The 27,801-nt window shown below is 38.2% G+C and overlaps 1 protein-coding gene across 5 annotated transcripts in view; it reads left to right on the top strand.

Moving 5' to 3' along the window:
• Nucleotides 1-27,402, top strand: part of SPAG9 (sperm associated antigen 9) — a 65,903-nt gene extending 38,501 nt beyond the window's left edge. For 3 of the 5 annotated variants that reach the window (XM_055725723.1, XM_055725740.1, XM_005447270.4), the window contains 23 exons: nucleotides 193-314; nucleotides 3,393-3,450; nucleotides 4,025-4,177; nucleotides 4,264-4,315; nucleotides 4,742-4,872; nucleotides 6,097-6,153; nucleotides 7,025-7,198; nucleotides 7,883-8,012; nucleotides 8,283-8,375; nucleotides 8,660-8,827; nucleotides 9,608-9,779; nucleotides 10,842-11,069; nucleotides 11,827-12,022; nucleotides 12,862-12,984; nucleotides 13,540-13,620; nucleotides 14,129-14,196; nucleotides 15,443-15,591; nucleotides 16,749-16,920; nucleotides 17,925-18,038; nucleotides 19,795-19,833; nucleotides 20,702-20,878; nucleotides 21,669-21,806; nucleotides 23,690-27,402. In XM_055725723.1, coding sequence (XP_055581698.1) covers nucleotides 193-314; nucleotides 3,393-3,450; nucleotides 4,025-4,177; nucleotides 4,264-4,315; nucleotides 4,742-4,872; nucleotides 6,097-6,153; nucleotides 7,025-7,198; nucleotides 7,883-8,012; nucleotides 8,283-8,375; nucleotides 8,660-8,827; nucleotides 9,608-9,779; nucleotides 10,842-11,069; nucleotides 11,827-12,022; nucleotides 12,862-12,984; nucleotides 13,540-13,620; nucleotides 14,129-14,196; nucleotides 15,443-15,591; nucleotides 16,749-16,920; nucleotides 17,925-18,038; nucleotides 19,795-19,833; nucleotides 20,702-20,878; nucleotides 21,669-21,806; nucleotides 23,690-23,805 — 2,911 coding nt within the window. In that variant the 3' untranslated portion in view covers nucleotides 23,806-27,402. The remainder of the gene's footprint in view (nucleotides 1-192; nucleotides 315-3,392; nucleotides 3,451-4,024; nucleotides 4,178-4,263; nucleotides 4,316-4,741; nucleotides 4,873-6,096; nucleotides 6,154-7,024; nucleotides 7,199-7,882; nucleotides 8,013-8,282; nucleotides 8,376-8,659; nucleotides 8,828-9,607; nucleotides 9,780-10,841; nucleotides 11,070-11,826; nucleotides 12,023-12,861; nucleotides 12,985-13,539; nucleotides 13,621-14,128; nucleotides 14,197-15,442; nucleotides 15,592-16,748; nucleotides 16,921-17,924; nucleotides 18,039-19,794; nucleotides 19,834-20,701; nucleotides 20,879-21,668; nucleotides 21,807-23,689) is intronic. The other 2 variants (XM_055725730.1, XM_005447271.4) reach the window with 1 other exon arrangement.
• Nucleotides 27,403-27,801: the final 399 nt, after the last annotated feature.

Here is a 27,801-nt window from a genome sequence, read left to right as displayed (position 1 = left end):
TTTTGATGCCAAAGTAGTATTTGAAAATAGAATCTAGGACTCTAAGCCAGATGAAGACTGCTGAGAATTTTACTTCTGTTTTTTGGGGGGGGTATCAAGTGAATTGCTGGTAAAAACACAGAGAAAACTTTTTTTGGTGTGGGATTTTTTTCTTTCTGCTTTTTTTATGGCTTGTTTTATTTCTTTGAATAGCACTCCCACCAAAGGCATAGAGAACAAAGCATTTGACCGTAATACAGAATCACTCTTTGAAGAGCTGTCATCTGCTGGTTCTGGCCTAATTGGAGATGTGGATGAAGGTGCAGATTTACTGGGTAAGAAAGGTTATTTAGACATGCTGTTTACAGGAATTTTTCTTGTTAGTGGAGTTCTTAATTATCCTTGCTGGGTTTACTCTTAGGCTTAATTTCTGTTAAAATCATTTGAGCGTCATCCTAAGGTGATCATTAGAATGCAAGAACCAGGAGAAAGTGTTGTTTGTTCTTTCAGTATAACGATATCAGCCTTAATCTTTTGGGGCACTTCTTACGCTATTCTCTATTTCAGTTTTCCCTGGATGTTCTTTGACAGAAGGATTTTTATCTTCAGCAAGGATTTTTATCTTCAACTAGTTGTAGGAAGTTTAATTCAGATTGTGCCCAATCTGTAATGGCCTGGCTTTATCACCTGTCTCTATGGAATTTAACTTGTAAGACAGAACTGCAGCAGAATGCGATGGTGGTAAATTGAGAATCAGATTGTTAATTGAAAGAGGAACCCATGTTCTCTCTGAACAGCTCGCTGTTGCTGGTGTGCTGACTGAACAAAATGTAGATTTCGGGAATATGAGCTGATCAGGAGAGAAAAAAAAAGTCATTAAAAGAAGGCTCTTTCTATAAACAATGTAAGATATTTTTGGCCATATCAAGGTTCAGGCCTCATTTTGAAATAATGAAATCTGGTACTACGGAATGTATAAAATGCAGATTGCCACTCTTGTGTGTTTTAGAAATGGCTTGTATAAAGAAATCAGCAGTTTGCTTGTGTTGACTGATCCGGCAAAAAAATACAGATTGTTAGTAGTAGTATTTAGAACCATTGTGTGTACAGTCTGGATTTCTGGTTGGTCAGTGTTCCACCAGAAACTTATTTTCCATCAAGTAGGTGACATTTTTTCCAAGTATTACTTAAAAGGACTAATGGGCCTATCTCTGGTTTGACAGATGGTTTTTCTTGGTTGTCACTCTGCTGCTTTGAATCCTGAGCAGTGAGGACCACCACATCCTTGCTGGAACATACTTCAGCCAAAACTCCTGCCCTCTGTTGTCACAGAGACAACTAATGACACATTCTGCATGCAAAAATATAGATACTGGAGAAGTATTAACATAGAGCAACTTCTGTCCCTTAGCTACGTGATAAATTGTTTAAAGTCATCAAATTACTGTCAGGACTTCCTGATAATGGATGCTTTGTTTTCCATGGGCAAAAATAATATGCTTTTTAGTATAACGTATCAATCACTGACTTCATTACCATTTTCTGTAAAACTACTGCTAGAAACACCGGTGTCTGCAAAATGAGCACATGGTTATAACTGCGTTTGTTATGCAGAATGTGTTGGCCTAAAAGTTTCACTCTGTAATCATCATTTCACTTTGAGCTCAACCGTAGTACAAATTACTCCATGTTACTTAAGACACATCTGCATCCAGGACCGTCAGTGTGTTTCAAGCATTGAGGTCTGTTCTTAAGCGAGCATTACATTTCAGTTTGAAGTTCTGTAAAAGTAGTTAATTGGGATTCTCTAATCTGTTTTCTCTTGGGCTGCATACCCAGGGGAATATTCTGGTGTGTATGCTTCTTTTTTAAAAAAAATTCTTTGAAATCTGTTGCTTCTACAGTTAGGTGCTCTTGGCTGCTGCTCTCATAAAGTACATTGTCTGCCTTTTTTCCCCGCTTTGTAACTTATTTTTTTTTGCCTTTGCACTCTGGCTTTGTAGTTTTTGTTCTTGCGTTATGAAGGATCCTGAAACCTGTTCGAAGTGATCCCGTGAATACTGAAAATATTTAAAAAGCAATAGTCACTTGAATACAACCTCTTGATGACGGTAGTGTAGGGGATTTTTCCAGATTTTGATGAAGTAACAATAACGGATCTAAGTTCCTTCACTATTAAATGGCATTTACTTTTAATTCAGAACTCGGAAGTTCTCAAAGTGGGAACTTTGACTTGCATGTCTGGTTTTAGATACCTTTTTTTGTTGTTATCCAGGTATCTTTTACATCTTCTGTTGCCAAAGTTGCTTAGAAGATTGTGTTGATAAAATATTTTAAGAGGCCTCCGCCATTAACATATGTTTTTCATTTGTTCTGTTAATCTTGAATTAGCATAAGTTCTGCCATTATCCATGTGGTAATTATTTTGCTGTACAAGATGTAAAATAACTTGCCTGAAAGTTGGGTTTTTTTAAATCCTGCAAATCATATTACTATAGATACGCAAACGATAGGGTGAGAACTTAACTGCAGTAGTATTTAAATTTATGGAAATTATGTGAAGTTCACTTTTTTCCATAGTAGCATTAATTTGAAACTTCTAGTGAATGGCTTAGTAGTTCTTCCAAGTACTCTGCTTCTAAACTATCTCACAGAAAATGAGCTAGACTTTTAAAAAAGTTACTAATTTTTATAAGCGGTCCAACCAATAGAAACGGTTGTGACAAACTTAACTTTTTAAACATTAGTCTTTTGTATAAATCCTGCTACTAATCACATTGCATTCCACTTCAGATCTTTGGTGGTGGCTTTGTTTTAATTTGCTCTTACTTCATAAGTCTAAATCTTCTATTGCTCTTCGCTCATTCTACACCTTACATGAAATGTTTCTTGTTCTTGTTTTTGCTCTACATGGAATGCATGGGCTTTAAAGACCATAATTTCTTTGGTAAGGTATCATTTGCTCTGGGGAAATCTGCAGGGCTTTTGCAATCTGAGCTTAATAATTCAGCATGTCTTGTGTCTTTAACTGATATACTTTTCTATCTAACATGGTATAAAAGACAGTAGAGCATTTTAAACTTACTGTGGACTAATACTTCTCCAGTAATGCTGTGCCTGTGTTTTGACTTACTTAGTACCGTAACCTCTTCAAAACAGAGTAGGTGGAGGTAGCCACCAGCCTGTGGTTAGCCAGGGTTGCCTTTAGGTTTTAATTGAAGTCAAATTGGGAAGAAGGTGGAGGGGAAAGCTAAATGTAGAAGGTAGGTCAGTCCTGAAACTTCAGATAGCTCACGGTTTTTCTGACAAGTTTGTTATACTTGTAATTCAGCTGGTTTTAGACAATGGCAAAACATAAGTTTTGTAGAAACATCCATTTTATCTGCTAATTTCATGTGTTTTCCTTTGGAAAGGAATGGGTCGTGAGGTTGAAAACCTTATTTTGGAAAACACTCAGCTGTTGGAGACAAAGTAAGTGAGAATGTGTATGTAAAATACACTGACCCTCTCTGTTATTTTGTTACATCTTCAATATCTTCATACACAGAAAGTTGAAATTATACAAACGTGCTTTCAGTTCTAAGAGTAGGGGTGGTACGTCTTTTGAATGTATAGGTATATTTGGCTAAATATATAGCTTAGTTGTATTCTCCTGGAAATTAAGGACTTGAGAAGCGAAAGCTGCTTTTATCCTTGTAAGGCTACAAGAAATGCAGTGCTGTGTCCTAATGAGATCAACTCCCTGTCTTCTCTGTTATGAACACAGCCGTAACAGCAGCAGCTAATCCACTGGGGCACTGTTGAGGAGTTCAACCTCTAAGCAAACTCTTCTGATTTAACAGTACTTTTGTCTAGTACAGAGGTGTGAATGTGTTTGAGCATTTGAGATTTGGGGGGAGAGGGTGTGACCTGGTTTAGAAAGCTGTATCTTTCTACAGCAGCTCTGTGTAAGAAATTTGTAGGTCTTGAAGAATAAAATTGGGCTGAAGCTAAATTATGAGATCACAGTCATCTTTGTAATGGTGTATTTTAAATGTTTGTGTAGAAATGCACTGAATGTAGTGAAGAATGATTTGATAGCAAAGGTGGATGAGTTGACCTGTGAGAAGGATGTACTACAAGGTGAATTAGAGGCTGTAAAACAAGCAAAACAGAAGCTTGAAGAGAAGAATAAGGAACTGGAAGAAGAGCTGAGAAAGTAAGTTCAATTTTGTGGTTGTGAAAGAGGAAAAAAGCCCAAACCACTGTGGTATCTAATGCAGCTGTGTTTTATTTTGTATGTAGAGCTCGTGCAGAAGCAGAGGAAGCAAGACAGAAAGCTAAAGAGGATGATGATGTAGGTGGATGTGTGTATGTGGATGTCTGTCTGTGTAATTCACAATGGGACGTTAGAAGTTCACATGTGCTTAGTGAGTGCTACTAAACCTCACCGTTTAATAAGTAGTAGTAAACTTCCTCCATGTGTAGAAAAGCTAGATAATCTAAAGAGCACAAGTAAACTTAAATTACCCATGTCTAGTTTTCTTTCTTTCCTCTCTGCCCATTGTGTGTCACATTTCTTTTGAAGAACTGTTTTTATTCAGATTATGCTACATACAAAGGATGGGAGGAGAGGAAGGTAAAATGAGTTTTACAAAGCCCCAAATTATTTGGAATCTGGAATTGTGCCCTAAGCTGACTCTTATCGGAAGGCAGAGGCTGACTCTGCAAGGCCCTACTGTGCTCCTTTGTTCGTTCTATGTTTGCTTTTTTGTGTGTTCAGAGTGATGTCCCAACCGCTCAGCGGAAGCGTTTTACTCGTGTTGAAATGGCCCGTGTTCTGATGGAAAGAAATCAGTATAAAGAGAGGTTGATGGAGCTTCAGGAAGCTGTCCGATGGACTGAGATGATAAGGTAAAAGGCTCTTTTGAAATCTTTGGTAGAGCTCCTTGGATTTTACATGCTTTTTTCATTTTTAGCTGCAGAGTGATCTGGTCGATCGGTTTTGAGGCCTTAATTGCCCTTCTGCTTGTCTCCTTACCTGCCCATGAATAACTTTTTAAAGTTATGGATTTATCTTGTTAAAGTGGGCTCTTAGTGAGACCCCGTTGAAGATGGTTACATCATGTTACGTGAAATAAGCATTCCTTGAAGAAACATGTATTTTGGAACAGTTACAAAACTTGGTAATTGTAAATAACATTAATTTGGTGGGCAGGAAAAATTACTCTCTGTGTGTGTGTACACATACCTTAAAGATGTGGGCCCAGTTGTCAGCTGAGATGTCAAAACAGGAATAACGTACAGTCTTCAGATCGAGTGTAATCCATTTGTAAGGATTTGGGTTGTTCACATATCTAAAACTGTGCAAGGTTTGTTGTGTGTCAGCAATCAAGATGTGGTGTAATTTGCATCCTGAATATTGAGTTGGCTAAAAGGTATGGTTTTGAAAACAAAAGTCGTCTGCCTCAGACCTCAGCCCAGCTCAGTCTTGTGACATCCCTCCAAGCTGTGGCCGTGACAGTGTCCAGAGGTCCCGGTGTCACTTGGTGCTGCCTGTTGGTCAGGTGTAATAATGGTGTTTAATTTTACCTATTGTCCTCAGTGTCTCTGTGGGCCTTTTTGACTCCTGAGTCTGTGAGAGGAAAAACACATATTCCCAAGCAGACGTGGCTTGCTTTTCCATAGCTATTGTCTCCTGTAGAAATCCTCTCCTATCTGTAACGCCAGGAACAATCACTTTATCATTTACATACTGTGTTGAAGAATAAGAGACTTTAAAATAAAAAGCAATGGTTAAAATATTAAGAAATAGGAGGCAGAAGAATTTAGAATGGTTTGCTGCTTTCTTCTAGATGTTTACATTGCAGTGTTACACAGATGTGTATCTTCTGTCTGGAAGGCACACACCACTTGTGTTTGTGATGGAAATAAACGTGGATGACGTTTATTACGTAACTTCAGCTCATCCAGGGAGAACTTCAATATTGTGCTCTGATCAGAGAAGAAGTGGCAATGTGAAGAAACAGGCTCTGATACTTTATCCCGTGTTTTTAAAATAAGAGTTACACACTGTTCCATTCCTTTCCTTTTTTTAATTAATGCTTACTCAGTAAACTTGGAATTTATTTCTTGTAGAGCATCAAGAGAAAATCCAGCCATGCAAGAAAAGAAGAGATCAAGCATTTGGCAGTTGTAAGTACTGAAGCACAACTCACTGGCAAAAATAAATAAAAGACCCTAACCAATTAGCTGGCACATTTTTGTATGTTAGCTAATTATCTTTTGGCAGATGAAGATGTCTTAACTGTTCTCCTCTTGTTACCTAGCATGCCAGCTCGGTAAGACTGTTCTTGAAGACAAAATGTATCGTAAGCTGCATCACGTAATGAATGGCTGTGCACTTTGTGAAGTTAAATGCCAAAGTGCTGTAATTTTTTTTCTAGTTGAATATGCACCAGCCCTCTTGTTCTGAACATTTTTCTGGACTCTTTTTATGATGAAAAATAGAAACCTGAATAGCTTGTGTGGATTGCATTTATTTCAGCTTCCTTTTCCTCTGTGAAGTACGGTTTACTGATTGTTAAATTTTCCTTTCTAACTTCAGGCTCTTTAAAACAGTGTTATTCACAACATGGAATTTGTCAGATAATCCTTTTGATGTTGTGGTTTGCTGATAACTATTGTATCTTTTAGCCTAGAAAATGGTGGGGTTTTTAATGTGCTCTGTGCATGAACTAATAAGCTTCACAAAACTGTCTTCCAGGTGTGATGTTCACATTCTAATTTTGTTGGTTCCCTGTAGATCCTCATTCAAAGTGAAGATCCCATTAAATTTGATAAAACAAATGGGATGATAATAGTTTAAGGATTTTTCTCACTGACATGAGTTTCTGTACTTTTGAGAATGTTACTGAGTGTGTGGTGGCTGCTGTGATGTTGGGCTCCAGTTCCTTAGTCTAACTGGCTTGAGCAGGCTAGCGTATGCAGTGTTTTGCCTGCATAGTCACGTTTGGATGTATCTTACAAATTTTAACTCTTATCTTTTCTTTTTTTCCTCTTCTAGTTTTAGCAGGCTCTTCAGTTCATCTAGCAATACAGCTAAGAAACCAGAACCTCCTGTCAATGTTAAATATAATGCTCCGACCTCGCATATTACTCCATCAGTCAAGAAAAGAAGCAGCACCTTATCTCAATTACCAAGTGACAAATCTAAAGCCTTTGAATTCCTCAGTGAAGAGTAAGACGTTTTGGTTTTATACTACTAGATAAGTTCTATTGAGTATTTACCCTTGTCATCCTCAGAGATAAATAGCATGCTGCTAAGTGAAGTAGAGTGTTCTCAGGCAGTGAATGTTGATACATAAGTAGTCAACACAGCGCAGGCTGAAATGCGCAGCGGTGGATGAGTACTCGGGGTATCTGGCAGTAGTATTCTATTTGGTAAATATCACTCCCTTACACGAAGGTGCAGTTAGGAGGCAGCACTTGGTACACTTGCATATGTAAGTGTTGTAGCTAAGCAATAACTGTACAGATATTTTAAGTTCAGTGGAAAATCAGAACAACAGGAGTCAGCCTGACAAGTGCCTGTAATTATTTATTTTTCTTTCCTGTGCTTCTTTTTGGCAATGTATCCTTTTGGTTTACAACCTTTAAAGCTTCTAGTAGAGGTACATAACCCAAGTTAATTTCTTTTAAGGATACTGACAACAGCTTTCTGGTTTTGCCTGTCTTTCACAGGTCCATTAGAAATAGCCCTACAGCCCTGGTGTTCTATAAGTGATGTGTGGAAAAAATGGCAATCTCTTTGGTAACCCAGTGCTTCCACAGAGATCTTGTCTGTCAAGTTTAATAGCAACTCCCATTACACAAAGAATTCTAAAGAGCATAATTAACAGATTCTTTAATGATTCTTACCTAGAACTGAAGCCAGTTTAGCCTCACGCAGAGAGCAGAAAAGAGAGCAGTATCGCCAAGTGAAAGCACATGTTCAGAAAGAGGATGGTAGAGTGCAAGCATTTGGCTGGAGTCTACCTCAGAAGTACAAACAGGTATTATGCCGATGTTTTCAAATGCAGTGGTGACAGCTTCACATTTTGTGAAACTGGAACAGAGAATAGTTTCACAGCTTGTGTTTCAGTTATTCCAGCATCTTTTTTTTTGTTGAACTTTTGCACTGTGGTTTTCCTTAGACTCCTTCAACTGCAGAACTTGTAATAGTGTTTAACAAAGTCTAAACAACTGATTCCAAAGACTGTAAGCCTCTTCTAAAGGGAAAAGTTTTCTTTTGTTTGTGTTTTGGGGTTTTTTTTTTTGCCTAGGTGGCAAATGGTGGTCAGAGTGACAATAAGATGAAGAACTTGCCTGTACCTGTTTACCTGAGACCTTTAGATGAGAAGGATACCTCTATGAAGGTAGGATATTTACGGTGGTGATAGAGACTTGGACAGCCCATAGCTTGAATGTTTTGGTTTTAGACTCAAGTATTTTCTTTTTGAAATGAAGTAGTTTCTTTTTGAGAAGCATAGGTGAATTAGAATTTAATCTTCAGTAGAAACATACATGACCTTAATCATAGTGAATGCCTTTAAATAGACTGCACATAGATAATGTTGATATTACTTAGTATACTTAATAATGTGTGTCTTTTTTTTGTTTAGTTTAATGTTTAAATGAAGTATTTATTTTTTCTTTCAAGCTGTGGTGTGCTGTAGGGGTAAACCTATCAGGAGGGAAAACACGAGATGGCGGGTCTGTGGTTGGTGCTAGTGTGTTCTACAATGATGTGACTGGTGTGGACGCAGATGGCAACAAGCAGCAAACAGGATCTCAAAGTAGCTTAGATAGACTAGATCAAGAGCTCAAGGTAAGGTCACTGTAAGGCGTGTTGAATACTTTGTATGGTTTAAACATCTTTGTGTCTGTCTCTAGGTTAAAATATTTTGTAATCAGGTTTATTGGTGACAAATAGATTTTTCTGGGGTGTAGTCATCAACCCAAGATGTTTGGGTTATTGTATCCAACTACAAAAATACTGTGATCCTTTCCTGTGTGCCAGCTTGTTGGCGAAATCTGAGCACCAAATCAGTTTTACATCAAAATAATGCCATACTTATACCAGTGCTGCCTGCTTTAAAAAACTTGTGACAGAATTGTACATGTTCTGTCTTTTTTTTTTAACAAAAGGGTTTTTTATACATGGCTATGCCATTGCTTAAATGTGTTAGTCTTCATGTTTCCATGAAGAAGCAATGAATGTAATTCATATTAAGGGCATAAACCCAAAGGCTTAATTTTGAAGTGCTTTGGGATATCACATTAATCCGTGACAATGCTGAGTATGATAGCTGGCATATAATGCTTTCATATAGCTTTATACTTGTCTAACAATATAATTGTGCAGTATAATTATTTTCTACGGTTTTTTACACAAGTACGAAATACGAGGGGGTTTTTATATTCCAAATACATAAGAGGACAAGTAACAACATGTAATTTTACAATGGCATTCGTAATATTTAACTTGTCACATATTCGTGTATATTTCTGTAGCTGATAATGTAAGAACATACCAGATCAAAGTAACAGTTCTATTCTTGTCCCCCTTCCTGTTGTTCACTTCTGTTCTGCCTTGTTTCTCCTTCAGGACCAGCAGAAGGAGCTCAAACATCAGGAAGAATTATCCAGTCTAGTTTGGATCTGTACTAGCACACATTCTGCCACAAAAGTTATCATTATTGATGCTAACCAACCAGGAAATATTCTGGACAGTTTCATTGTTTGCAATTCTCACGTGCTTTGTATTGCCAGTGTGCCAGGTAAAGACTTAGGATGTTTTAGGTCCTGCTTTTTTAACTGTATCTTATTCACATTTTCTTATGCCATGAAAAAGCGTTTAATTAGTGTGATGAAATGATACTGTAACACAGCAGTAAGGTTTAGTTGTAGGGAAAGCTATTGGATTTCTACTCTGCTGTTCCACTCTTCAGTCAGCTCTTGACCTGAAGGTAGAACTCAAAGGTAGAGATGTCAGCAACTAAGACTAAGTCTTTTGTCTGCTGTGTTGTAAATTGTGCAATAATGCCAATGTTTTGTGGAACTATGAACATCACAAAAGAAAAATATGTTGGCCTTTCAGACCTCTTCAACCTCTTGAAGGTTCCTGTGGAGGGAATCCTTGTTGCGTTGAGAGTGTATGTGGTTAGTGTACTGAGGGAAGTTTAATAGGAGGATATTATGTTTCTGGAGAAGAACTAATTTTGGATGTCTGGTTTCTTGGCTTACATTTAGAGAAGTCTGTAGCACTAGTTCCGGTGAAGTAGTTTTGTTTAATATGCTCAGAATACAGCTCTGTTCAGTGAAGTTTGAGATTTTGTTCCATTGAAACTATATATAAATTGTAAAATCAAAACAGCATAAAATATAGTAAAATACAGTAAAAATTTAAAGACACTGAGAATAATATTTTAAGCCTTAAAAGTATGCGAGGGGGTTGTACAAAAGAAAAATAGCTTTTCTTCCAGAACAAAGGATCTATTGCAGTTAAATTATTCATAAAGATGTAGATAGATATCCCTACATATACGCACTATGAAATCTAATTGTAATGGAAAATTTATTTGAAATAGAAATAAAGTAGTTGGAAAACTCTGCAGGTTGAAATATGACTTACGACATTCAGATGTGCAGTATGTATAGATACTACTTTTACTTTCTGGCAGCGTCTTCAATGTCTGCTGATCACATTAAAATTAGGTTTGTAAGTAGGTACCTGCATGTTGAATCTCAGTTGCTGGAGACTTTGAAGCTTAGTTTGTTATTAGATGGAAGGTGATTGGCTTTTATCCCTAGAAGAAACATGTAAGTTTAATTTCTTTCAGGGGCAAGGGAAACAGACTATCCTGCGGGAGAAGAAGGGTCTCAAGAAACAGATCCCAGTCAAGTGGACAAGTCATCTCTGTGTGGAAGTATGACAAGCAACAGCTCTGTGGAAACCGACAGCTTGCTGGGAGGCATCACAGTTGTTGGCTGCACTGCAGAGGGTATCACAGGAGCACCTGTAGCTCACGATGCAAACGGTGGCTCACCGATGACAGAGAAACAGTCAGGTATGAAAAACTTGTAAGTATGCCAGGGCTGGCCGAACACCATGAGGTGCAACTGGAAAATGAATGGTGTAAGTATTTCATGTAGTATCGTGTCTGTAAGCAGTGATAACACAAAACAAGCACTCTGTGGGAAATGGCTTATGAGTCTGACATGCTTGCACTGTATAATTGTAGCCAAAGTCTTTGTGGAGGTGACATTAAATCGGTATAGACAGTTGCTTCTTTCAAATACTTCTGCAGGAACTGTATTTTGTGCATGGTCTAAAGAAAGTTTTTAAGTTATTTGGTATTTGAAATCCAGATCTTACCAACAAATGACTAAAGAGAATGTAGATATATGCCTTAAATCTGTTAAAGTCTTAATGGAGATTTAAATGAAGCTGCTTATTTTATAGTCATTCTCAATATTTTCTGTCACATGTCCTTCAGAGCTGTATGGTGATATGATTTTTAACGGGTATGTGGTTGTTGGACGTGTTCACTGCTATTCTGGTTAATTACGGAAAGGGCAGTCTGTGCCATCAGTCACTGGGTTGATCATTAAAGTGCATTTGACACTTGTTGATATAGTGCAACGTACTAAAGTTTGGGTGTTTCTGATCTGATTTTTCTTTTTTGGATGACATACAAAATCCGGATTGTGACTGGTTATTATAGCTATTCACTTAAGCTTTAAGTATCAAGTTCTAACTGTTCTAAATAACTGAGAATTCTCTTGCAGATGTTAAAATTTTTTCAATTTTTTTTTTTTCTGTAGATATTGCAACTGAAAATAATTCAGTAGATGAGAACATTCCGACAGCAGAGGAGGCAACAGAAGCAACAGAAGTCAATGCAGGGACAGGAGAAGACACAGCTGATATTGCACAAACTGGAGTTTACACAGAACATGTCTTTACGGATCCTCTGGGAGTGCAGAATACAACAGAGGCGTCTCCAGTGTACCAGCCGAGGTACGTAGTCTCAACGCTCATAACTTGTAAAATGTATTTAAAAAGAAAAACGTAATGCTTGCGGGGAGACAGCATGGGAATGACATGACAACTTTTTTTCATGTTAGGTATGTTGAGGTTGATATAGGTAGTCTGTGCTTTGCTTGCATGGAAAGGTCACCTGTGTACAAAGTCTTCTGTCTGTGAACACATATCCCTTGAGTACAGACACCTCCAGAATGGAGTACTGAGCGTCTACCAGTTTGTCAGTAGGTCTTCCCACAGACTTAACATGAATGGTGCTGGTCTGGAGATGCCAGCTTAAATTTCCTGTTTTGATGTCAAAATAAGAAAGGAATGAGATTGCTTTCTTCCAGTCAACTGGCTGTTCAGATGTGTGTTTCTTTTCTCAGAGTAGTCAGTCTGTAAGTAGTTACAGGAGTGGAGAAGAAGCCTGGAAGTAATCAGTATTTCAGATCTTCAGGTTTCTTCACTCTCCACATACTTTTGTGCCTGTATCATACAGGTTTTATTTAAGAATTGTTTCTCTTAACATGTGCCTGTAATGTTGTGACACTTCACAGCCATTCCTTCCCCAGAGATACCAACAGTACTGATAGGCTTGAGTGCAACCTGTATTTCCTTGTATAAGTAAATGTACACTTAAAGAAGTTTATTGTTGTTGAGGTTTTCATGTACTTTCATGCACAGTTATTGGTTTCTGTTTAAATACCTTATGTACTTCAAAAGCCGGTGTAGAAACTAGCAGCAATTGAAGTAAATATGTAGGTTATAATCTGAGTAATGTATGCAGTTTATTCACTGTGTGTTAACTTGTTTTGGTTTGTGGTTTTTTTTAGTACTGATTCAGAGTTATATAAAGATGTTGCAGTTTTGCCAAATGAGCAAGATCTAGTGAGAGAAGAAGCACAGAAAATGAGTAGCCTTTTACCCACAATGTGGCTTGGAGCACAGAATGGATGGTAAGAAAATGTTAATCTTTTTAAAATTTATTTTGGAGAATTATTTTAAACTTGCTTCTTGTGCCTACAGGCCTGGTAACTCTCGAGTCAAGATTAAGTGCAAGAAGACCTCAAGAGAGCCTAAATTTTGTACACTTGGCTGTATTTAGCCATTACAGAATTCAAATGAAGTACTGTAGGCTTATAGTAAGCTCTTTTTGGTGGATAACACTTATCTGCAGGAAAGTTTTGGTTGTCTGTCTTCTTTGTAATCAAAGAAATTGTTATGGTCTGATAATTCCGTAACTTTTGATATTTTATTATTCTAGAAAAATATATTGCCTTTTTATTGCAGATATATCTACAAGGGAGTTAGTAATGTTTTAAGCCTCTGAAAAACCATTCTGCTGCTCATGTATCTTTCTTTCAGTCTATACATAGTTTTCAATGGAAGATGAAAACTTGTTTTCCCTTTGATTGTGGATTTCAGTTATAGGGGTTTAGCTTGTGGGGTATTTTTTCCTGTCTGGTAGACCTTTCCTAGTGCTTTTAATCCCTCCTAATTTGTCTTTGCAGCCTGTATGTTCATTCGTCAGTGGCCCAGTGGAGGAAATGTGTTCATGCCATTAAACTTAAAGATTCTATTCTCAGTATTGTGTAAGTCCTGAAAGAATGTAATGTAAACCATAATGCGTTTTTGTTAAAATACTTGCAAAGTAGTTTTGTATTTCCTCCTCAGCTGTTGGGAATGTCAGTTGCCATAAATGCATGCATGTTCTTTGAGGGGCAGTGGAAAGCGTTTGGGGAGTAAGGAAAACAGAAGGAATCTTGTATCTGTTGGAAATCCTATAGCCCAGATGATGAGCTGTAGCTGTATACTTGGTATTCTTGGTAGCTGTATGTGCAAAACAGCTGTAGGTTGTGATTCCTCATGTTTTCTTCAGGCATTGTAGCTAGATACATTTCAAGCTTTCTGAACTGGATTTTGACGCCTTGTTACTGTCCCTTCTCTTGAGCTCTGTCGTAGCAATCAAAACACTAGAGCTAATGTGAATATAAAAAGTATGCTGAAATATAAAATGTTTGTCTTTAAACTTGCAGTTTGAGAGATGTAGTCTAACAGTGTATATTCTTGTGCCTCCTGGTTGTTGTTTTTTTTCCCCAGACATGTAAAAGGAATAGTATTAGTTGCACTAGCTGATGGAACACTAGCAATATTCCACCGAGGAGTTGGTAAGCATTCTATTGGATCTTGAAACCAGTGCAGTTGTAACAGTATTTAGGAAAGAAATGTGCCATTTATAAATAACAATTTGAAAATGTATTCCCCAATGGCCTTTTTACAGGTTGTCTTTTCCTAGTGTTTCAGTTGCAGTTGCAAGTACCATTTTTGCGCTGTTCTAGTGCATTCCTGGAATTTTTCCTTCCTCTGAGGAGAAGGAGAATGGGCTATATCTGAGCTAAATAGTGAAAAGCCAATTGATAATCTGCTTTGATCGTCACCTCTTTTGCTTTTACATCATGCTCAATAGTCATGTCTTCTGTTTTGTTATTAGTGTTAATAATTGTCTGTGGACAAGTTCTTCAGTGAGAATTTTGTAAGCCCAATGAGAATTTCTGCCCAAAACCATTCCTGAATGAGCTCCATTCTTCAGCCTCCAGAGTAAGGACGTGGAGGCGAAGGTCTTAACTATGAGTAACTGGAACTTATCTGTTGGCTTGTTTCCACAGGCTCTTTATTAATTTGGGTTTTTTTCCTTGTGGGGTTTAAAACCCTGTGCTCAGTATTTAGAAGAAATAAAGGTTGTACAGCACTAAGCAAATACTGAGAAAGATGCATCTAGGGTAAAGTTATGTTTTTTGTGTTCATTTGACATTTTTTGTTGGGTTTTTTGTTGTTGTGTTAGACTCAAACCCCACAGGCTTACAGTCCCTAAGGGTCTTGAGTAGATGTCATTGATCTGTGGCTTAAATCAGTCTCAACAAGAATTTCTACCTGGTATTGAGTGACCAAATCTAGTATGCTTTTAGTAGATTTTGGGTGCCTGCCTTCAGATCTTGCAGCAAATTTTAAAACAACTTGATGCCAACATTTCTGTGTTCGGTCAGGCAGCCAGTGCCTAGTGCTTTTTTTGCGGGTAATTGCTTCTAATGTATACTGATACCTGCTTAAGTCAAGCATTTAGCACTAGGTAACTTGTTTTAAAAAAAAAAAGTTTTGATGTGTTTTCCACATGAATCACTGTACAAATTTATTTTATTGAAAACCAAGTAGCGTTTTGGATGTTGGTAGTTTGCATAGCTAGTTGTTGGTGTTTTTAAATGAAGAGCTTAGCTGTAAATATGTATTGACTTATCCAGATTATTACAGTAATTCTGAAAAATCAGGCTAAGAGATTTGCTTGTACTTTAAAATTATTTTTAAACTCATAGGAGCCTACGTTCTGTTTTGTTTTTTCTTTTCTTTCTGTTTCTAAAGATGGTCAGTGGGATTTGACAAACTATCACCTCTTAGACCTGGGCCGGCCGCATCATTCGATAAGATGCATGACAGTAGTGCATGACAAAGTCTGGTGTGGCTACAGGAACAAAATCTATGTTGTTCAACCAAAGGCCATGAAAATAGAGGCAAGTTAAAATGGTGTTTAAAATAATTATGTTTGAATGCTATCTCATGCTACAGCTCAAACTTTAGAGTAACTGCAGAGAACAGTACAGAAACAAGCAACCAAAAAATTAGTCTTGGGAAATACTACTACATCTTTTTGAAGATGTTTTTCATGGTTTTGGAAGACTGTAAGCCATGATGAGACAGTTCTCATTTCTTGAAACCAATATTTTGGTGGATTTAGTTCTCCACTTCTAGGTTGCCAGGAACTGGAAAGTGTCCTTATGCAGAGCTCGTGAAGGTAGCTCCCGCTTTACTCTCCAGAGCACATGCCTCATGTTCTCCATCCACCTGTAACCTCTGTAATCTGTCTTTGCATACTTCAGAGGTCTGTAAGGGTTAATCTTGAATGTGCTCTTCCTCCAGTTACAGAAGTTTGTTTATATAAGGTGTGTGAGCTGGGGTTGCTGCAGCATTGTGTGCGTGCCCAACATCTCAAGTACAGAAAGTGGCTAAGGTTCCTGAAAGCCATTAGCTGTATTAATACTTCAGCTTCTGCTAACTGGCCTGAGATGAGCCAGACCTTTGGAGGGTGACTGCTCAGCTCTTCTGAAAATATCAAGCACCCAATTAATAATCTATTTCTGTGAAGGTGACTATATACGCATAGATATATATATATATATGTGGAAAATGAAATAAAGGAATTCATACAACAGTGAAATCGTTTTGCTGGTGGGTAGCGTGTATTTTGCACAGGTGAGTCTGTATGCAAGAGCAAGACTTGACAGAAGTAGGAAGAAAAACACTTTTTGGGCATGTCTGTCTTGTGCTGTGACGGGAAGACCTCATGCCGAAAAGGCTCCAGGTTAAATGGAGAGGGAAGGCAGAGCAGGCTGGGACGTGCTGTGTAAATGAAGGCATGGTAGGAAACTGTGGCTTTAAGATCACACTCCAGGGAAGGGAATCAGCATTTTTACTGTTACTTTACCAGCATCATATGGTAATTGTAACTAAGCTAAACACTGTATCTGCTAGTTACACTAGATACCCTGCAAATCAGAGGGTTGTAGCTGATGTAAGGAAACTGCCAGTGTTGCCAGTGTAGGGTAACAGAGAAGTGTTTCTTGCTCTTCCCTTTGTTCCATCTTCTAATTGAAAACCCAATCTTTTGTAGAAGTCATTTGATGCACACCCCAGAAGAGAAAGCCAAGTGAGACAGCTGGCATGGGTGGGTGATGGGGTATGGGTGTCTATTCGTTTGGACTCCACCCTGCGTCTCTATCATGCGCACACGTATCAGCATCTACAAGATGTGGACATTGAACCTTATGTAAGCAAAATGCTAGGTAAGTTGGTAAGAAAACCTGTTGTATTCTTACACCTCTTGCAGTCTGGAGCTTTCTTTTCCTGTTATGGATCAGGCAGTTCTCACTGCAGACTTCACGGGGAAGGGTGGGTGGAAGGCTAGTCAAATCCTGTTTGTGAAAACTTGAATCTGGGAGTAGAAGCCTAGGTCGGTCTGTAAAGCATGATGAGGATGATCAGTCTTTTGATGCAGTCTGTTGATCCTACCTGACATCTAAGGTGTCCCTAAAAACTCAGAGCTAATGAGGAAAATGGTGGTTGGGTTGAGCAGGTATCAATAGAGACACTGAAATCTCTTTTTTTTTTTTTTACTGTACTGATGCCTTTTGTAAATCTGTGTGGAAACAATCTGTTACTTGTCCGGAAAAATTGCCTCTTTTTCCAAGAAAATACAAATGCAGAATAGCAAATTTCTGTTGCTATTGGAGCTAATAAGCTTTCTGATTTTTTTCATTAACATTTTTATAAGAGCAGTTTGACCCCCTGCGTAACACAACAAATACAGGTAATTGGGCCTTGGGAAATACTTCACAAGTGACTACTGTGCCGTTGTGCTTAGCTAGTTAGCCGCCTTCTGCTGTCCTCGTAGTGCTAATGGATGAGAAATTAATTTCAATGGATGAGAGACCATTATCTTACATCTGTAAGCTCACCTTTTTTTTTTTCTTAATGTTTGAAAAGCTGCCCTGGTGCTGTAAACCCCAAACTACTATATCGTGCAGCGTTATGGAACCGTTATACCTTTTGTGCTTTCTTACAGTTAATGTTAGTCTCCTTCTGTATAGGTTCTCAACTTAATTAACAGAGTGGTTTAGCCTCTTAGGTAATCTTTACAACTTAAATATACTCCTGTACCTTGTTTCTGTTTGAAGTGGGAGGGAATTACTTGTCTGCGTGGTTTGGGAGTTGGAGTTAAGATTCTCTGTTGTGGAACTAAAATTATTCTTGCTCATAATTTTTGATGAAAAGCATCTTTTGTTTTTAGGTACTGGTAAACTGGGATTCTCATTTGTGAGAATCACAGCTCTTATGGTGTCTTGTAATCGTTTATGGGTAGGAACAGGAAATGGTGTCATCATCTCCATTCCATTAACAGAAAGTAAGTAAAATATAAATGAATAGCACTGTGCAATATGCTGTAGACGCAAAAAGAGAATATTAAACGCCATTCAGATGCTTGCTAATGGATAGAGAGCTTTACTGCCAGGTCCAAATCTTCAGGTGTGTTAGATTGAGCTTGTGTGATGTCTGGCACCTAATCTGTGTACATGGTTACAGTTACTCTGTACAGAAAAGCACATCTCCAAAATCTCCTGTACTTCAATTCAAGCAGTTGCTGTGACTTGAATGAGAGGCACTTCGAAGGCTTAGCGGTGTTATGAGCATTAGCAGCACTTATAGAAGCTTATTGCGTGTTAGGGATGGCTTTAGTTTTCTAATAAATGTTATTTTTGATTGCCAAAGTAGATTTTTGTTTAATTCAAGTGAATTGGTATTGTTGCTAATAAAATTTCATTGGCTTTAGTTTGTGAGAATTCATCACACAACTAGTAAAAGGACTGGAATAGCAGTAGTACTGACTGCTTTAAAGGACCTGTTCCAGGTTACAGGAGTTGTAAACACGTTCCACAAATGGGGCACTAACTTCTAGGTAAAATTCCATTAATGCAAATCCCGGTATCTGCTTGATAACAACCCCCAAACTCTTGTCACAGGCTGAACCTACTTGGGGGTGGGAGAGGAAGCATTCAGACATGGGCAGTTGAACCTCAGGAGAAGGGAACAGTCCAGTTCAAGGGCAAAACAAATCTTAAATAGGTAAAGCTTGGGAAGAATCTGTGTAAATTGATTGCATCTAAAACAACAACAAAACAAAACCAAAAACCCGAACACTTGTGCCTGAGACTAATGTTAAAACACATGGACAGAAGTTTCAGAAAATAAAATACGGAACTTTGATAGTCCTAGTTGTGCTGCTATTATATAGGTCATAGTACAGTCTGACAGGTGCAGTTTCAGGGTAATTTAATAGAAAAAACGCTTCATGTTGTATCTGCTTTGTTGAACAGCACATACATGCGTTGTTTCTCATACTGTTCCATTACATTGTCCATCCATTCAGTAAATGTCTTTTTTTTGCATTGCATGAATGTACTGAGGAAGGACAGGCTTCCTGTCATGAATTTGAAATAGTTTAACTCATGCTTTCAAAAATTATAGCTCTTGATTCGTGTCAAGCTTAATTTAATGTTTCCAGAGGAGTTTGTTTTAAACCAATAGTGAATGTGAAAATGATCCCTATTAAAGCTGTTCAGTTTCATTTCAGTTTTGTTAGTTGCTCATGAATCAGAACAACCGTCCGTGGGTAGCCTGACAGTGGGTTTGAGAACCCTTGTTACACATACTCGTGGTTTTCAAAAACAGTCACATCCTTGCATAAGCAATTGCGTATCTCAATTCCCTGGGTCTCAATAGCAGGACATCTTCAAGATCTGCAGATGATGTTTTGAAAGGGCACTCAAAAACATGAGTCGTTTTACATTATTTTGGTAGCCTCCTGCCAAGGAAAGAGAGAAAGGGGAAACGTTGCTAATGAAAAATAAACTTCACAGTTATAAAGCACGTGAAAGTGGCAGTGCTTTTGTTGTCCGTTTTGTACTGAGACTTTTATAACAAGATGCTGTTCTTTGTGACTTTTTATTGAATCTTCTGTAATAAGATATTTGCTGGTTTTAGGAGCTAAAATTTTAAGCTCTACCTTATCAAAAACCAAAATATGAGCGGTGGGTTCTCATTAATCCTTCTCCTCTACTGTCATACCTATCCATTTCCCCTTTCCTCCTTTCTCACTTTAGCTGTAATCCTCCACCAGGGACGTTTACTGGGGCTGAGGGGTAAGTGCAGATCCTGAACAAAAATCTATTTTCAGGCTTCTAATAGCCACTTTGAGGCTGTTTCCCACTCCTTATAGATTTACCCTTTGTATGTTCCTAAATGTTTTTCCACTTGCAGTTACTGCATTGCAGCAGTTTTATGTTTGCTAAACGGCCACCAATCTGCTCAGCAGTTTAGTATATCATCCTGTGTTGCAGCTGAACTTTCATACAGACTTTGTTTTTCTTCCAGCCAATGTGATACCATATCTTATAACTTTGTCATTAATCCACATCATTTACTGTCTTGTTACAAATCACTGTTTCTTTCACTACTTTGATAGTCTTTGGAATGGAGATGGCTTGTATGTCTAGCATGAGTACTTCTTTGTTTTAATGGATTTTAAAACTTCTCGGTAAAAACTAGATGTAGAATTATAATAGGGTAGCTCCTTCGTGCCCACAGGTGGCTATATTTAGAGAATTTTTGCTGGCAAGGGGATACCCTATGATTAGTTGGAATGAAACCATCTTTAATTATATGTTCAAGTACATTGAATTTGCTCATACTGAAACACATTAGAGGTACTTATTTTCTATGAAAGATACAGTCCTTTCACAAATTTATTTTTTTCCAAACGTAGGATATTAAAATCTGGTGTTTATGCTAGACGAATAAGAATCCTGCTCCATTTTCTGATGTACTTAAAATAACGAAGCATGCAATCTTTTTTCTTTCCAGCTCTGTCTTGAATTGGCATTGCTGCCCTCCTGTTTCATTTTTATCTAAGTTGGCTTTAGCTTTTAGATGGTACCATAAGGTTTCTTAACAAATAACCGTTTCTGTAATTTGTATTTTCAAGTAGAAAACACTTCTCTTCTTTTACAGCTAATAAAGCAGCAGCAGGCTCCGGAAACCGTCCGGGGAGTGTAATACGTGTATATGGCGATGAAAACAGCGACAAAGTGACTCCGGGAACCTTCATACCATACTGTTCAATGGCACACGCGCAGCTTTGCTTCCACGGGCACCGTGATGCTGTTAAATTCTTTGTCGCAGTACCTGGTGAGGCTCTGTTACCATTCTTCAGAGGAAGTTTCTTTTTTGCCCTCATTTGTTTAGTTAAACATAGTGTTTAGGTAAAGATACCACATGTATGAAACCATATGTTCAGAAACAATTCATTATGTTTTATTCGCAAGACTTGTCTTGTTCCTAAGTGCAGTATTGCTTAATGGGAGGAAAAGGGTTTGGTCACAGAGAAAGAAGTGCTTTGCTTCTATCTGGAGAAAAGGTACTGTGGTGAGTGTTTGCTTATCGAGGAGCCAGTCAACTGCTAATTAAATGTAAGGTCCAATTTAAGATTCTGACATCTTGGCAGGAAGGATGAACTACTGTGGGAGAAGTCTCCAAAGGAAAGATTCAGTTGAAAAAGCTTGAGTTCCCTAGAAGCTGCAGTGCTGGCCGATTAACCTCGGCACTTCTGTGCACCTAGTGTGCTGGAAGTAAATGACAGACATTTGCTCAATGGGCTGACCTGCGCTGAATCAGTTCAGTCGTGTGTCTGAAAGTCTTTAAGTCTGTTTCAATGTCATTCTCTAGATCTGCATGCCAGTGCTGTGAGGTCTATCAAGAGCCAATTAATCCTTTGATTTCCACGGAACTGACCTGAACAGGTGCTTCATCCTTTTAGAGAGATGAAATTGGAACAAAGCTAGATTTCTGTCCCTTGCTGAAGAGATACTAGATTCTAAAGTGTATAGTTAGGTGTTAAGTATGTCATCCAATGCCCAAATACAGGTGGTGGTATTCTGTGAGGTGTGTGGCATAAAGATATATTCTGTTTTTAATCCAGGTCAGGTCGTTTGCCCACAGAGTAGCGGTGGAACAGAGCTAACGGCTGATAAATTGTCTCAAGAGTCCTTCAACCAGAGTCCCTTAAAATCAATGCTGGTGATAAGTGGTGGAGAAGGATATATTGACTTCAGAATGGGTAAGAAAACTTAAGCTTAAAATCAGTTGTAACCTCTTCATATCGAAAGGTCGTTAATCATATAACTTCCATGGTGATGGCAGGGTGCATTTGTGTCACCAGTAGGTATATCATCCCTGCTACACAAGTGTGAGGGTAAAGTGTCTCTATACTACCACCCACCCCTTCAGCTTCTCCTCCTCCCAATAAACAGTGACCTGTGAGATGACTCTGTAAAAAGATTTATTTGAAACTGCTTTGGAGTCCAGCACCACTTTACCATTTATGCTTTTAGTCTTACTTTGATGGTTAGTCATCTGTCTCAGACTGCTGGAAAACATGTCCTCAGTTACTTAAATATGCAGACTGACTATTAAAAAAGTAATGTATTACATGAAAAACACTCAAGTTACAACTTATTTTTGAGTGAAACGGGAAAAAGTAGTTCACTGATAACTTTGCATGCCCTTCTTATTATGATCACTGCTTTTTTTGGATAGCACTTTTGCATGATTTAGCCCATCGAAGATATCTTGTGTAAAGATTTTTTTATATATAATTTAAGCTTTTGGGGAAATATAATGAAATGAGAGTGGCTGTGGTTCTATGCTTAGAATCTGCAGCTGGAGACCTTGACAAGAAGTGCATTAAAAGGAGTCACAACTCCTAGACCTGGTCTTGACCTTTTGTCTAAATCTGTCCATAGTGTTTTTCAAAAACAAACAAACAAGAAAAAAAAAAAAACCACAAAAACCACTACAAAGAAAAACCCACGAAGGCCAGTCCAAATTCTGTCATTCCCACTAATCAAGGAAAACCAAGTTCCTGCTGGTAACCTCAAGTGGAGTTAAGCGGGAGGCAGGACTTGAGGCAGTTTTGTACCACGCTGTAGTGAGCGCTAACTCTGCACTTACTCCAAGCAAGCTGGTATAGCCACGTACCAGATGTGCCTGTTCTGTCCTTGTGGCACGATGCAGAGCCGTGACCTTAAGCATCAGCGTTGCCCTGTATTAGCTCAGGCATTACCACGCTGGTGCAGCAAACCGGCTTGAGAGCAATTTCAGGCTGTTCTGTGTTTAGATTCCTCAGACCTCCAAAGTAGTCTAACCAGAAAAGCAGCCAAACTGTGACTTGAAACCTTCCTCAAGTTGTAGGTCAGTTCCCACTTCATCTGATTAAACTGATGTTCTTCTGTTAACCACAAGACTGCCTCTGTGTTGATGTTTATGACTGTCTACGTGCAGTTCTGTGTAGTGGTTAGTCTGGCACCTTTGATCCGAGTCAGCTCGTGTCACCAAGAGTTCAGACGCAGTTACAAAACTGCTCTTCTCTTTTGAAGACCAGTAATGGAGAATTAAGGCTGCCGTGTGCCAGCGCGTGCAGAGCTGGGACAAGCCGGGATAACTAGAACAAGTGCAGAGAAGGGGAAAGGTCCTTCGCAGACGTGAATCTTGCGTCGTTGCACTTGTGCTCGATGACCGCCTTATTTCCAGAGCGCTTGATATGGTTTATGTGTCTGTGCTAGCACACTTGCTTGTAGCATAACGATCTCCAGCTCTGCCTGGGAGATACTGCAAGTTTGCAGATGAGGTTGTTTCTCTGTCTCCAGGATTTTGAAGTAACGACGTGTTTAGAATAGGGATGCTTGCAAAATTGCAGTTAATATTGGGGGCTAGAACTGAAGAATATGACCATCGGAATACGAGGCTCTGAGATACTTATGCAACAGACTTTCAATTTGTAATGTATATATTCACAATCTTGAGTATGCTTTTATATGGTCGTATGGCAACTACAGTCTTACACAGTGTTTTTGTTGATAACCTAGATGTCACTTGTCTTGCTCCATTCGGCGTTAATACTGTGCTTTATTGTCTGCCTGAATCAAAGCTCTTGTTTTTCAGGTGATGAAGGTGGAGAATCTGAACTCCTTGGAGAAGCTCTACAACTTGAACCTTCTGTAGCCAAAGCTGAGAGGAGTCACTTGATAGTGTGGCAAGTAATGTGTGGCAGTGAGTGAGCCTGTAGGATGCAGCTGGAGACCTTAAAAAAAGAAAAAGAAAAAAAAAAAGCAAAAAAAAAAGCTTCTGCATGTTTTTTTTTTTTAATTTTGTGAAACCTGTTTCACTACATGATGTTGAAGCATTTCTTTGCTGTTTAACTTTATATTGCAAATCTGTCATACCTTTAACTATACAGGAATTAGCTTGTGCTGTTTTACTGCACCCGTGTTACATGGAACAGTATAATGAAATCAGATCTTTCTCAAAACTGGTGTGCACACCATAGTAAGCAACTGAGACATTAGTTTTACTGTACCACAGCAATCTAATGTAGTTCACTTCTTTGGTAGTCTCACTTGAATTCAGCTTTATTACAACTGAGCTTCATTTCACTGTATAATGCATTGAGTAAAACAGCAAAGTTATTCCCAGAGTATCAAAAAATGGACAAATTAAAAGATGGATTATTAAGACTCATCCAAATATTCAGAGAGGGCTAAAGCAAACTGTAAATTTCTGCTTTTGTTATCAAACCTGGAAAATCTTGCTTCCATAGTGTATACGGTTTAATTTGTTACATTCATCGGAATTTCGGGGGGTGGGGGGGTGGGAAGAGAGAAGATTGTATAGGAATTTAGATGACAATATCTAAATAAAATCACATTTTCACTATTGAACCTTAAAGTTTGAGAACTGCTGCCCTCAATAATGAGCAATTTTGAGTATAGTGTTTTTCCATTTCCCTGACATGGAACAACTCTGTTTCCAAAGGGTATTCTTAAGATGATTGAAATTTGAAAATTAACTATAAAATTCCTGAGCAGGGGATATGTTTTGTTCTTTTCTTGTCTTAACTCCTTATGTCCTAAGCACTAGAATGATGATCTTCTCTGCCTAGCTGGTCAAACTCATGAGGCACTACGTGTGTGAAGGTTAGAGACCTGGATTAGAGCATGAGAAAAGACTGAGGTTGTACAGGAAAAATGCGTTCTGCCCAAGCAAGATTGTAAAGGAACTTTAGTGCCAGATAATTAGGTACAAAAATGTATTTTTTGTATTTGCATACCCCAATTTAGTAAACAAACAAAAAAAAATGTAGTGACAATGTTAGCAGGTAACACTAAGATTGAATAAATTGGTGGAAGTCAGGAGACTCTAATATTAGGCTGACATTCTGTCTACTCACCATCTATTTTTTTAACCATAAGTGTGAGTTGAAGATTGTCTTCCTTTTACATTGAATTTCCTACATTAGTATCAGACCTAAGTTAAACACTTCATGATTTCTGTACTTCAGAACATTTTAAAATCCAGATTTGCTCTTTCATTTAGTCTGTGGAAAGTAAAAGTTTTGAGGGGTTTTAATAAACATCCAGCATTTACCCCCAAAAGGCTGGGACTGTCCTGTTCAGATTAGCAGAGAAATTTAGTAACTTGGTTATGGGAGAGAACTGAACAGTTTCAGAGGAGTAAATAGAGAAACACTTTTTTAAAACTGCCTAAACATTTTTATGCAATAGGAGCAGTTCTGGTCTATCAGGCAAGCATGTGTTTATATATTTTCTTAATTTTTTAAATGAACACATTTAGCTGAGGTCTATTGTGTAAATATATATTTAGGCAGCTTTTTCAAATGCATATCATAGCTGATAAACCAGAAAATCTCCATTCAGGTCTATTGGTTAGATTTATATGTATAAATACTTTTTAAGCGACATATTTTGTACACAGCTGTTCCTCTCGTAAATATGTATTTAGGACATGAACTATGTAGTAAAAATCCTTATTAAAGATGTCTAATATCCTGGTAGTATTTTTCTCTTCAGAATGCCAAAAGCGATGAGAGCATGTTGTTCATAATTTGCTTTCCAAATTCATCTTTGACGTCACAAAGTACTTTGGCTTAAATATAAAGTCTGGGAGCTTTTGAAAAATTACAGAAAGTAAACTGAGTAAACACTCTTAGAAAGACCTATTTAAAACTTACATAGACATGTACGCTGAACCCGAAGCATGTCGGAATTAACTTACAAAATTGGATGTCTAAGAAAAATGCTGTCTAAACTTTTACTGTTGTGCAGAATCTTCACTGTGAGTGGTGCAGTTTCATTGCTTCTCCTGCCATTTTCTTACGATTATTTTTGTTTTTTCCCTCTTTGGGAAAAAAAGTCTCCAAAGCTTTTACTTACTGGTTGATTGTCACATTCTCATGTTCTCAGAAAAAAAGCGCACAATTCTGTTCCTTAGTTCTTGTATAGCATTTTATTTGTAATTGGTGATGAGCTGTTTTCTCTGAACGGCTTTACCGCTATCAAATAGAGCGGTTCGATCTGGCAAGCGTGTACCTGGTCTTTTGCCAAATATATCTGGTCCACCGTGCCATTTTAGTCACCTCAGTGGGCCAACTCCTGCAAATATTTGAGAATGATTGTTTCTGTCCAAAAGTGGAAGGGTTTTAAGGAAAACAATAGTGAACTGTGTACCACTGTGGGTGTAGATAAAAGGCATGTGCACTTCTCTTGTATTTCTCATTTAAAAACTTTATCCCCTGTCCTAAGGTACAGTAGATTAAACGGGTCCCTGTTGTCATCGCAGTGCCCTGGGTTTTGTAAACTTTACGTAAGGTCGCTCTGAACGGTGAATAAAGCACGTAAAACCCCAGGCATCGCGATGACAATACACTCCTACAAATCCGTCTCAAGAATGTGTTTATGCATACACTCATGTGATTAAAGCATCATATAAATAGGAGCTAATCTCTTGATAGCTACAGCTTGTTAATAGTTTGGAAACATTTCGAGCACAAAATATGCAGCACATTACTTGCCTGGGTAAGGGTGTTTGCATGGTAAAGGTGAAACGCGTTGTATAAGCTGCTGCATCGTCCATTTCTTGTAAAGGTCTTCCTGCGTTGGATCAGATAGAGCTGGCAGAGCGTAGACACTTTATCATAGGCTGCCTTAGTAACAAACAAATGTTAAATCTGTTTTATTATACTAACTGTTCTAAAGAACGTGTGTCTTTTAAAATGCTGTGTAACTGAATATTTATTTCCATGTGAGTATTATAAAAGTTACCAAAGGATTAAACCTGACTTAGCACTCTTGTAAGTGGCCCTGTTGAGACAGGGTCTTGTGAAGGCCCTGCTCTGTAAAACAAGACACGGTAAACTCGAATACAGTTCTTTAGGGAAATTAAATGTTTTTTCTAACAGGGTTATGCCATATTGTAACAACCTATGTTGCACCTCAAAGCATTTTTCTATACACTAAATGTGTCTCCCGCCCTCTAACAAGATTAAGTTTCCTTTATTAATTTTGTTGATGCACATTTCTCAATCTTTTAAACATATATTTTAAACATTTTATGGTCTGTAATTTTTGAAAGTTTTGTCTGTTGGACACTTTACGCTGAATTTTACCTGCCTCTGTAATCTGGGATGGATACTACAGCGTTAAACTTGCTGTCTGTTAAAACTTGAGGCTTCTTTTCTGTGAGCAGAAAAGCTCATATAGCAGTGTAGTTATTTCAGTATTTATTTCTATTATTGAATCCATGGGGTTCAGAATGTAACTTTGTACATGAAATATATATAAATATGTATATGAAACATGCATCGGATTGGTGTGTTCTTTGTAGTCTCACGTTAAGCTCAAAGGCTTTTGATGCAGCCAGGAGGTGTAACACTTGGGTGGTTTACTCTGGTAGCCAAATACTGCCGTCGTAAATACGGGTAGGAATATACTCAAGGCAGCCCGGAGTTAGCGTGATCCTGCTGTCTTGTCCTGGGCGTAAGGACAAACTCTGGAGAACCACTTTGCTCCCGGTCTGGCCCTCAGACGATGCCATGCGGTCTCTTGCCTTGGTCTCCCAACCTGCTGGCTCCTAGGGCAGGAACCCGGAGGAGATCCGTGTTGGTAAGGCGGGCGGACGGGGGGTCGGTGACAAGGGATTTCTTTGTATTACAGAAAAAGAATACTTGGCCAGAGCCAGGTTTTAATTTTTTCCTGGCT

Source organism: Falco cherrug, chromosome 1 (assembly GCF_023634085.1).
Source record: "Falco cherrug isolate bFalChe1 chromosome 1, bFalChe1.pri, whole genome shotgun sequence".
In the NCBI taxonomy this organism is placed as follows: Eukaryota; Metazoa; Chordata; class Aves; order Falconiformes; family Falconidae; genus Falco; species Falco cherrug.
This window is presented reverse-complemented; position numbering and strand designations above follow the sequence as displayed.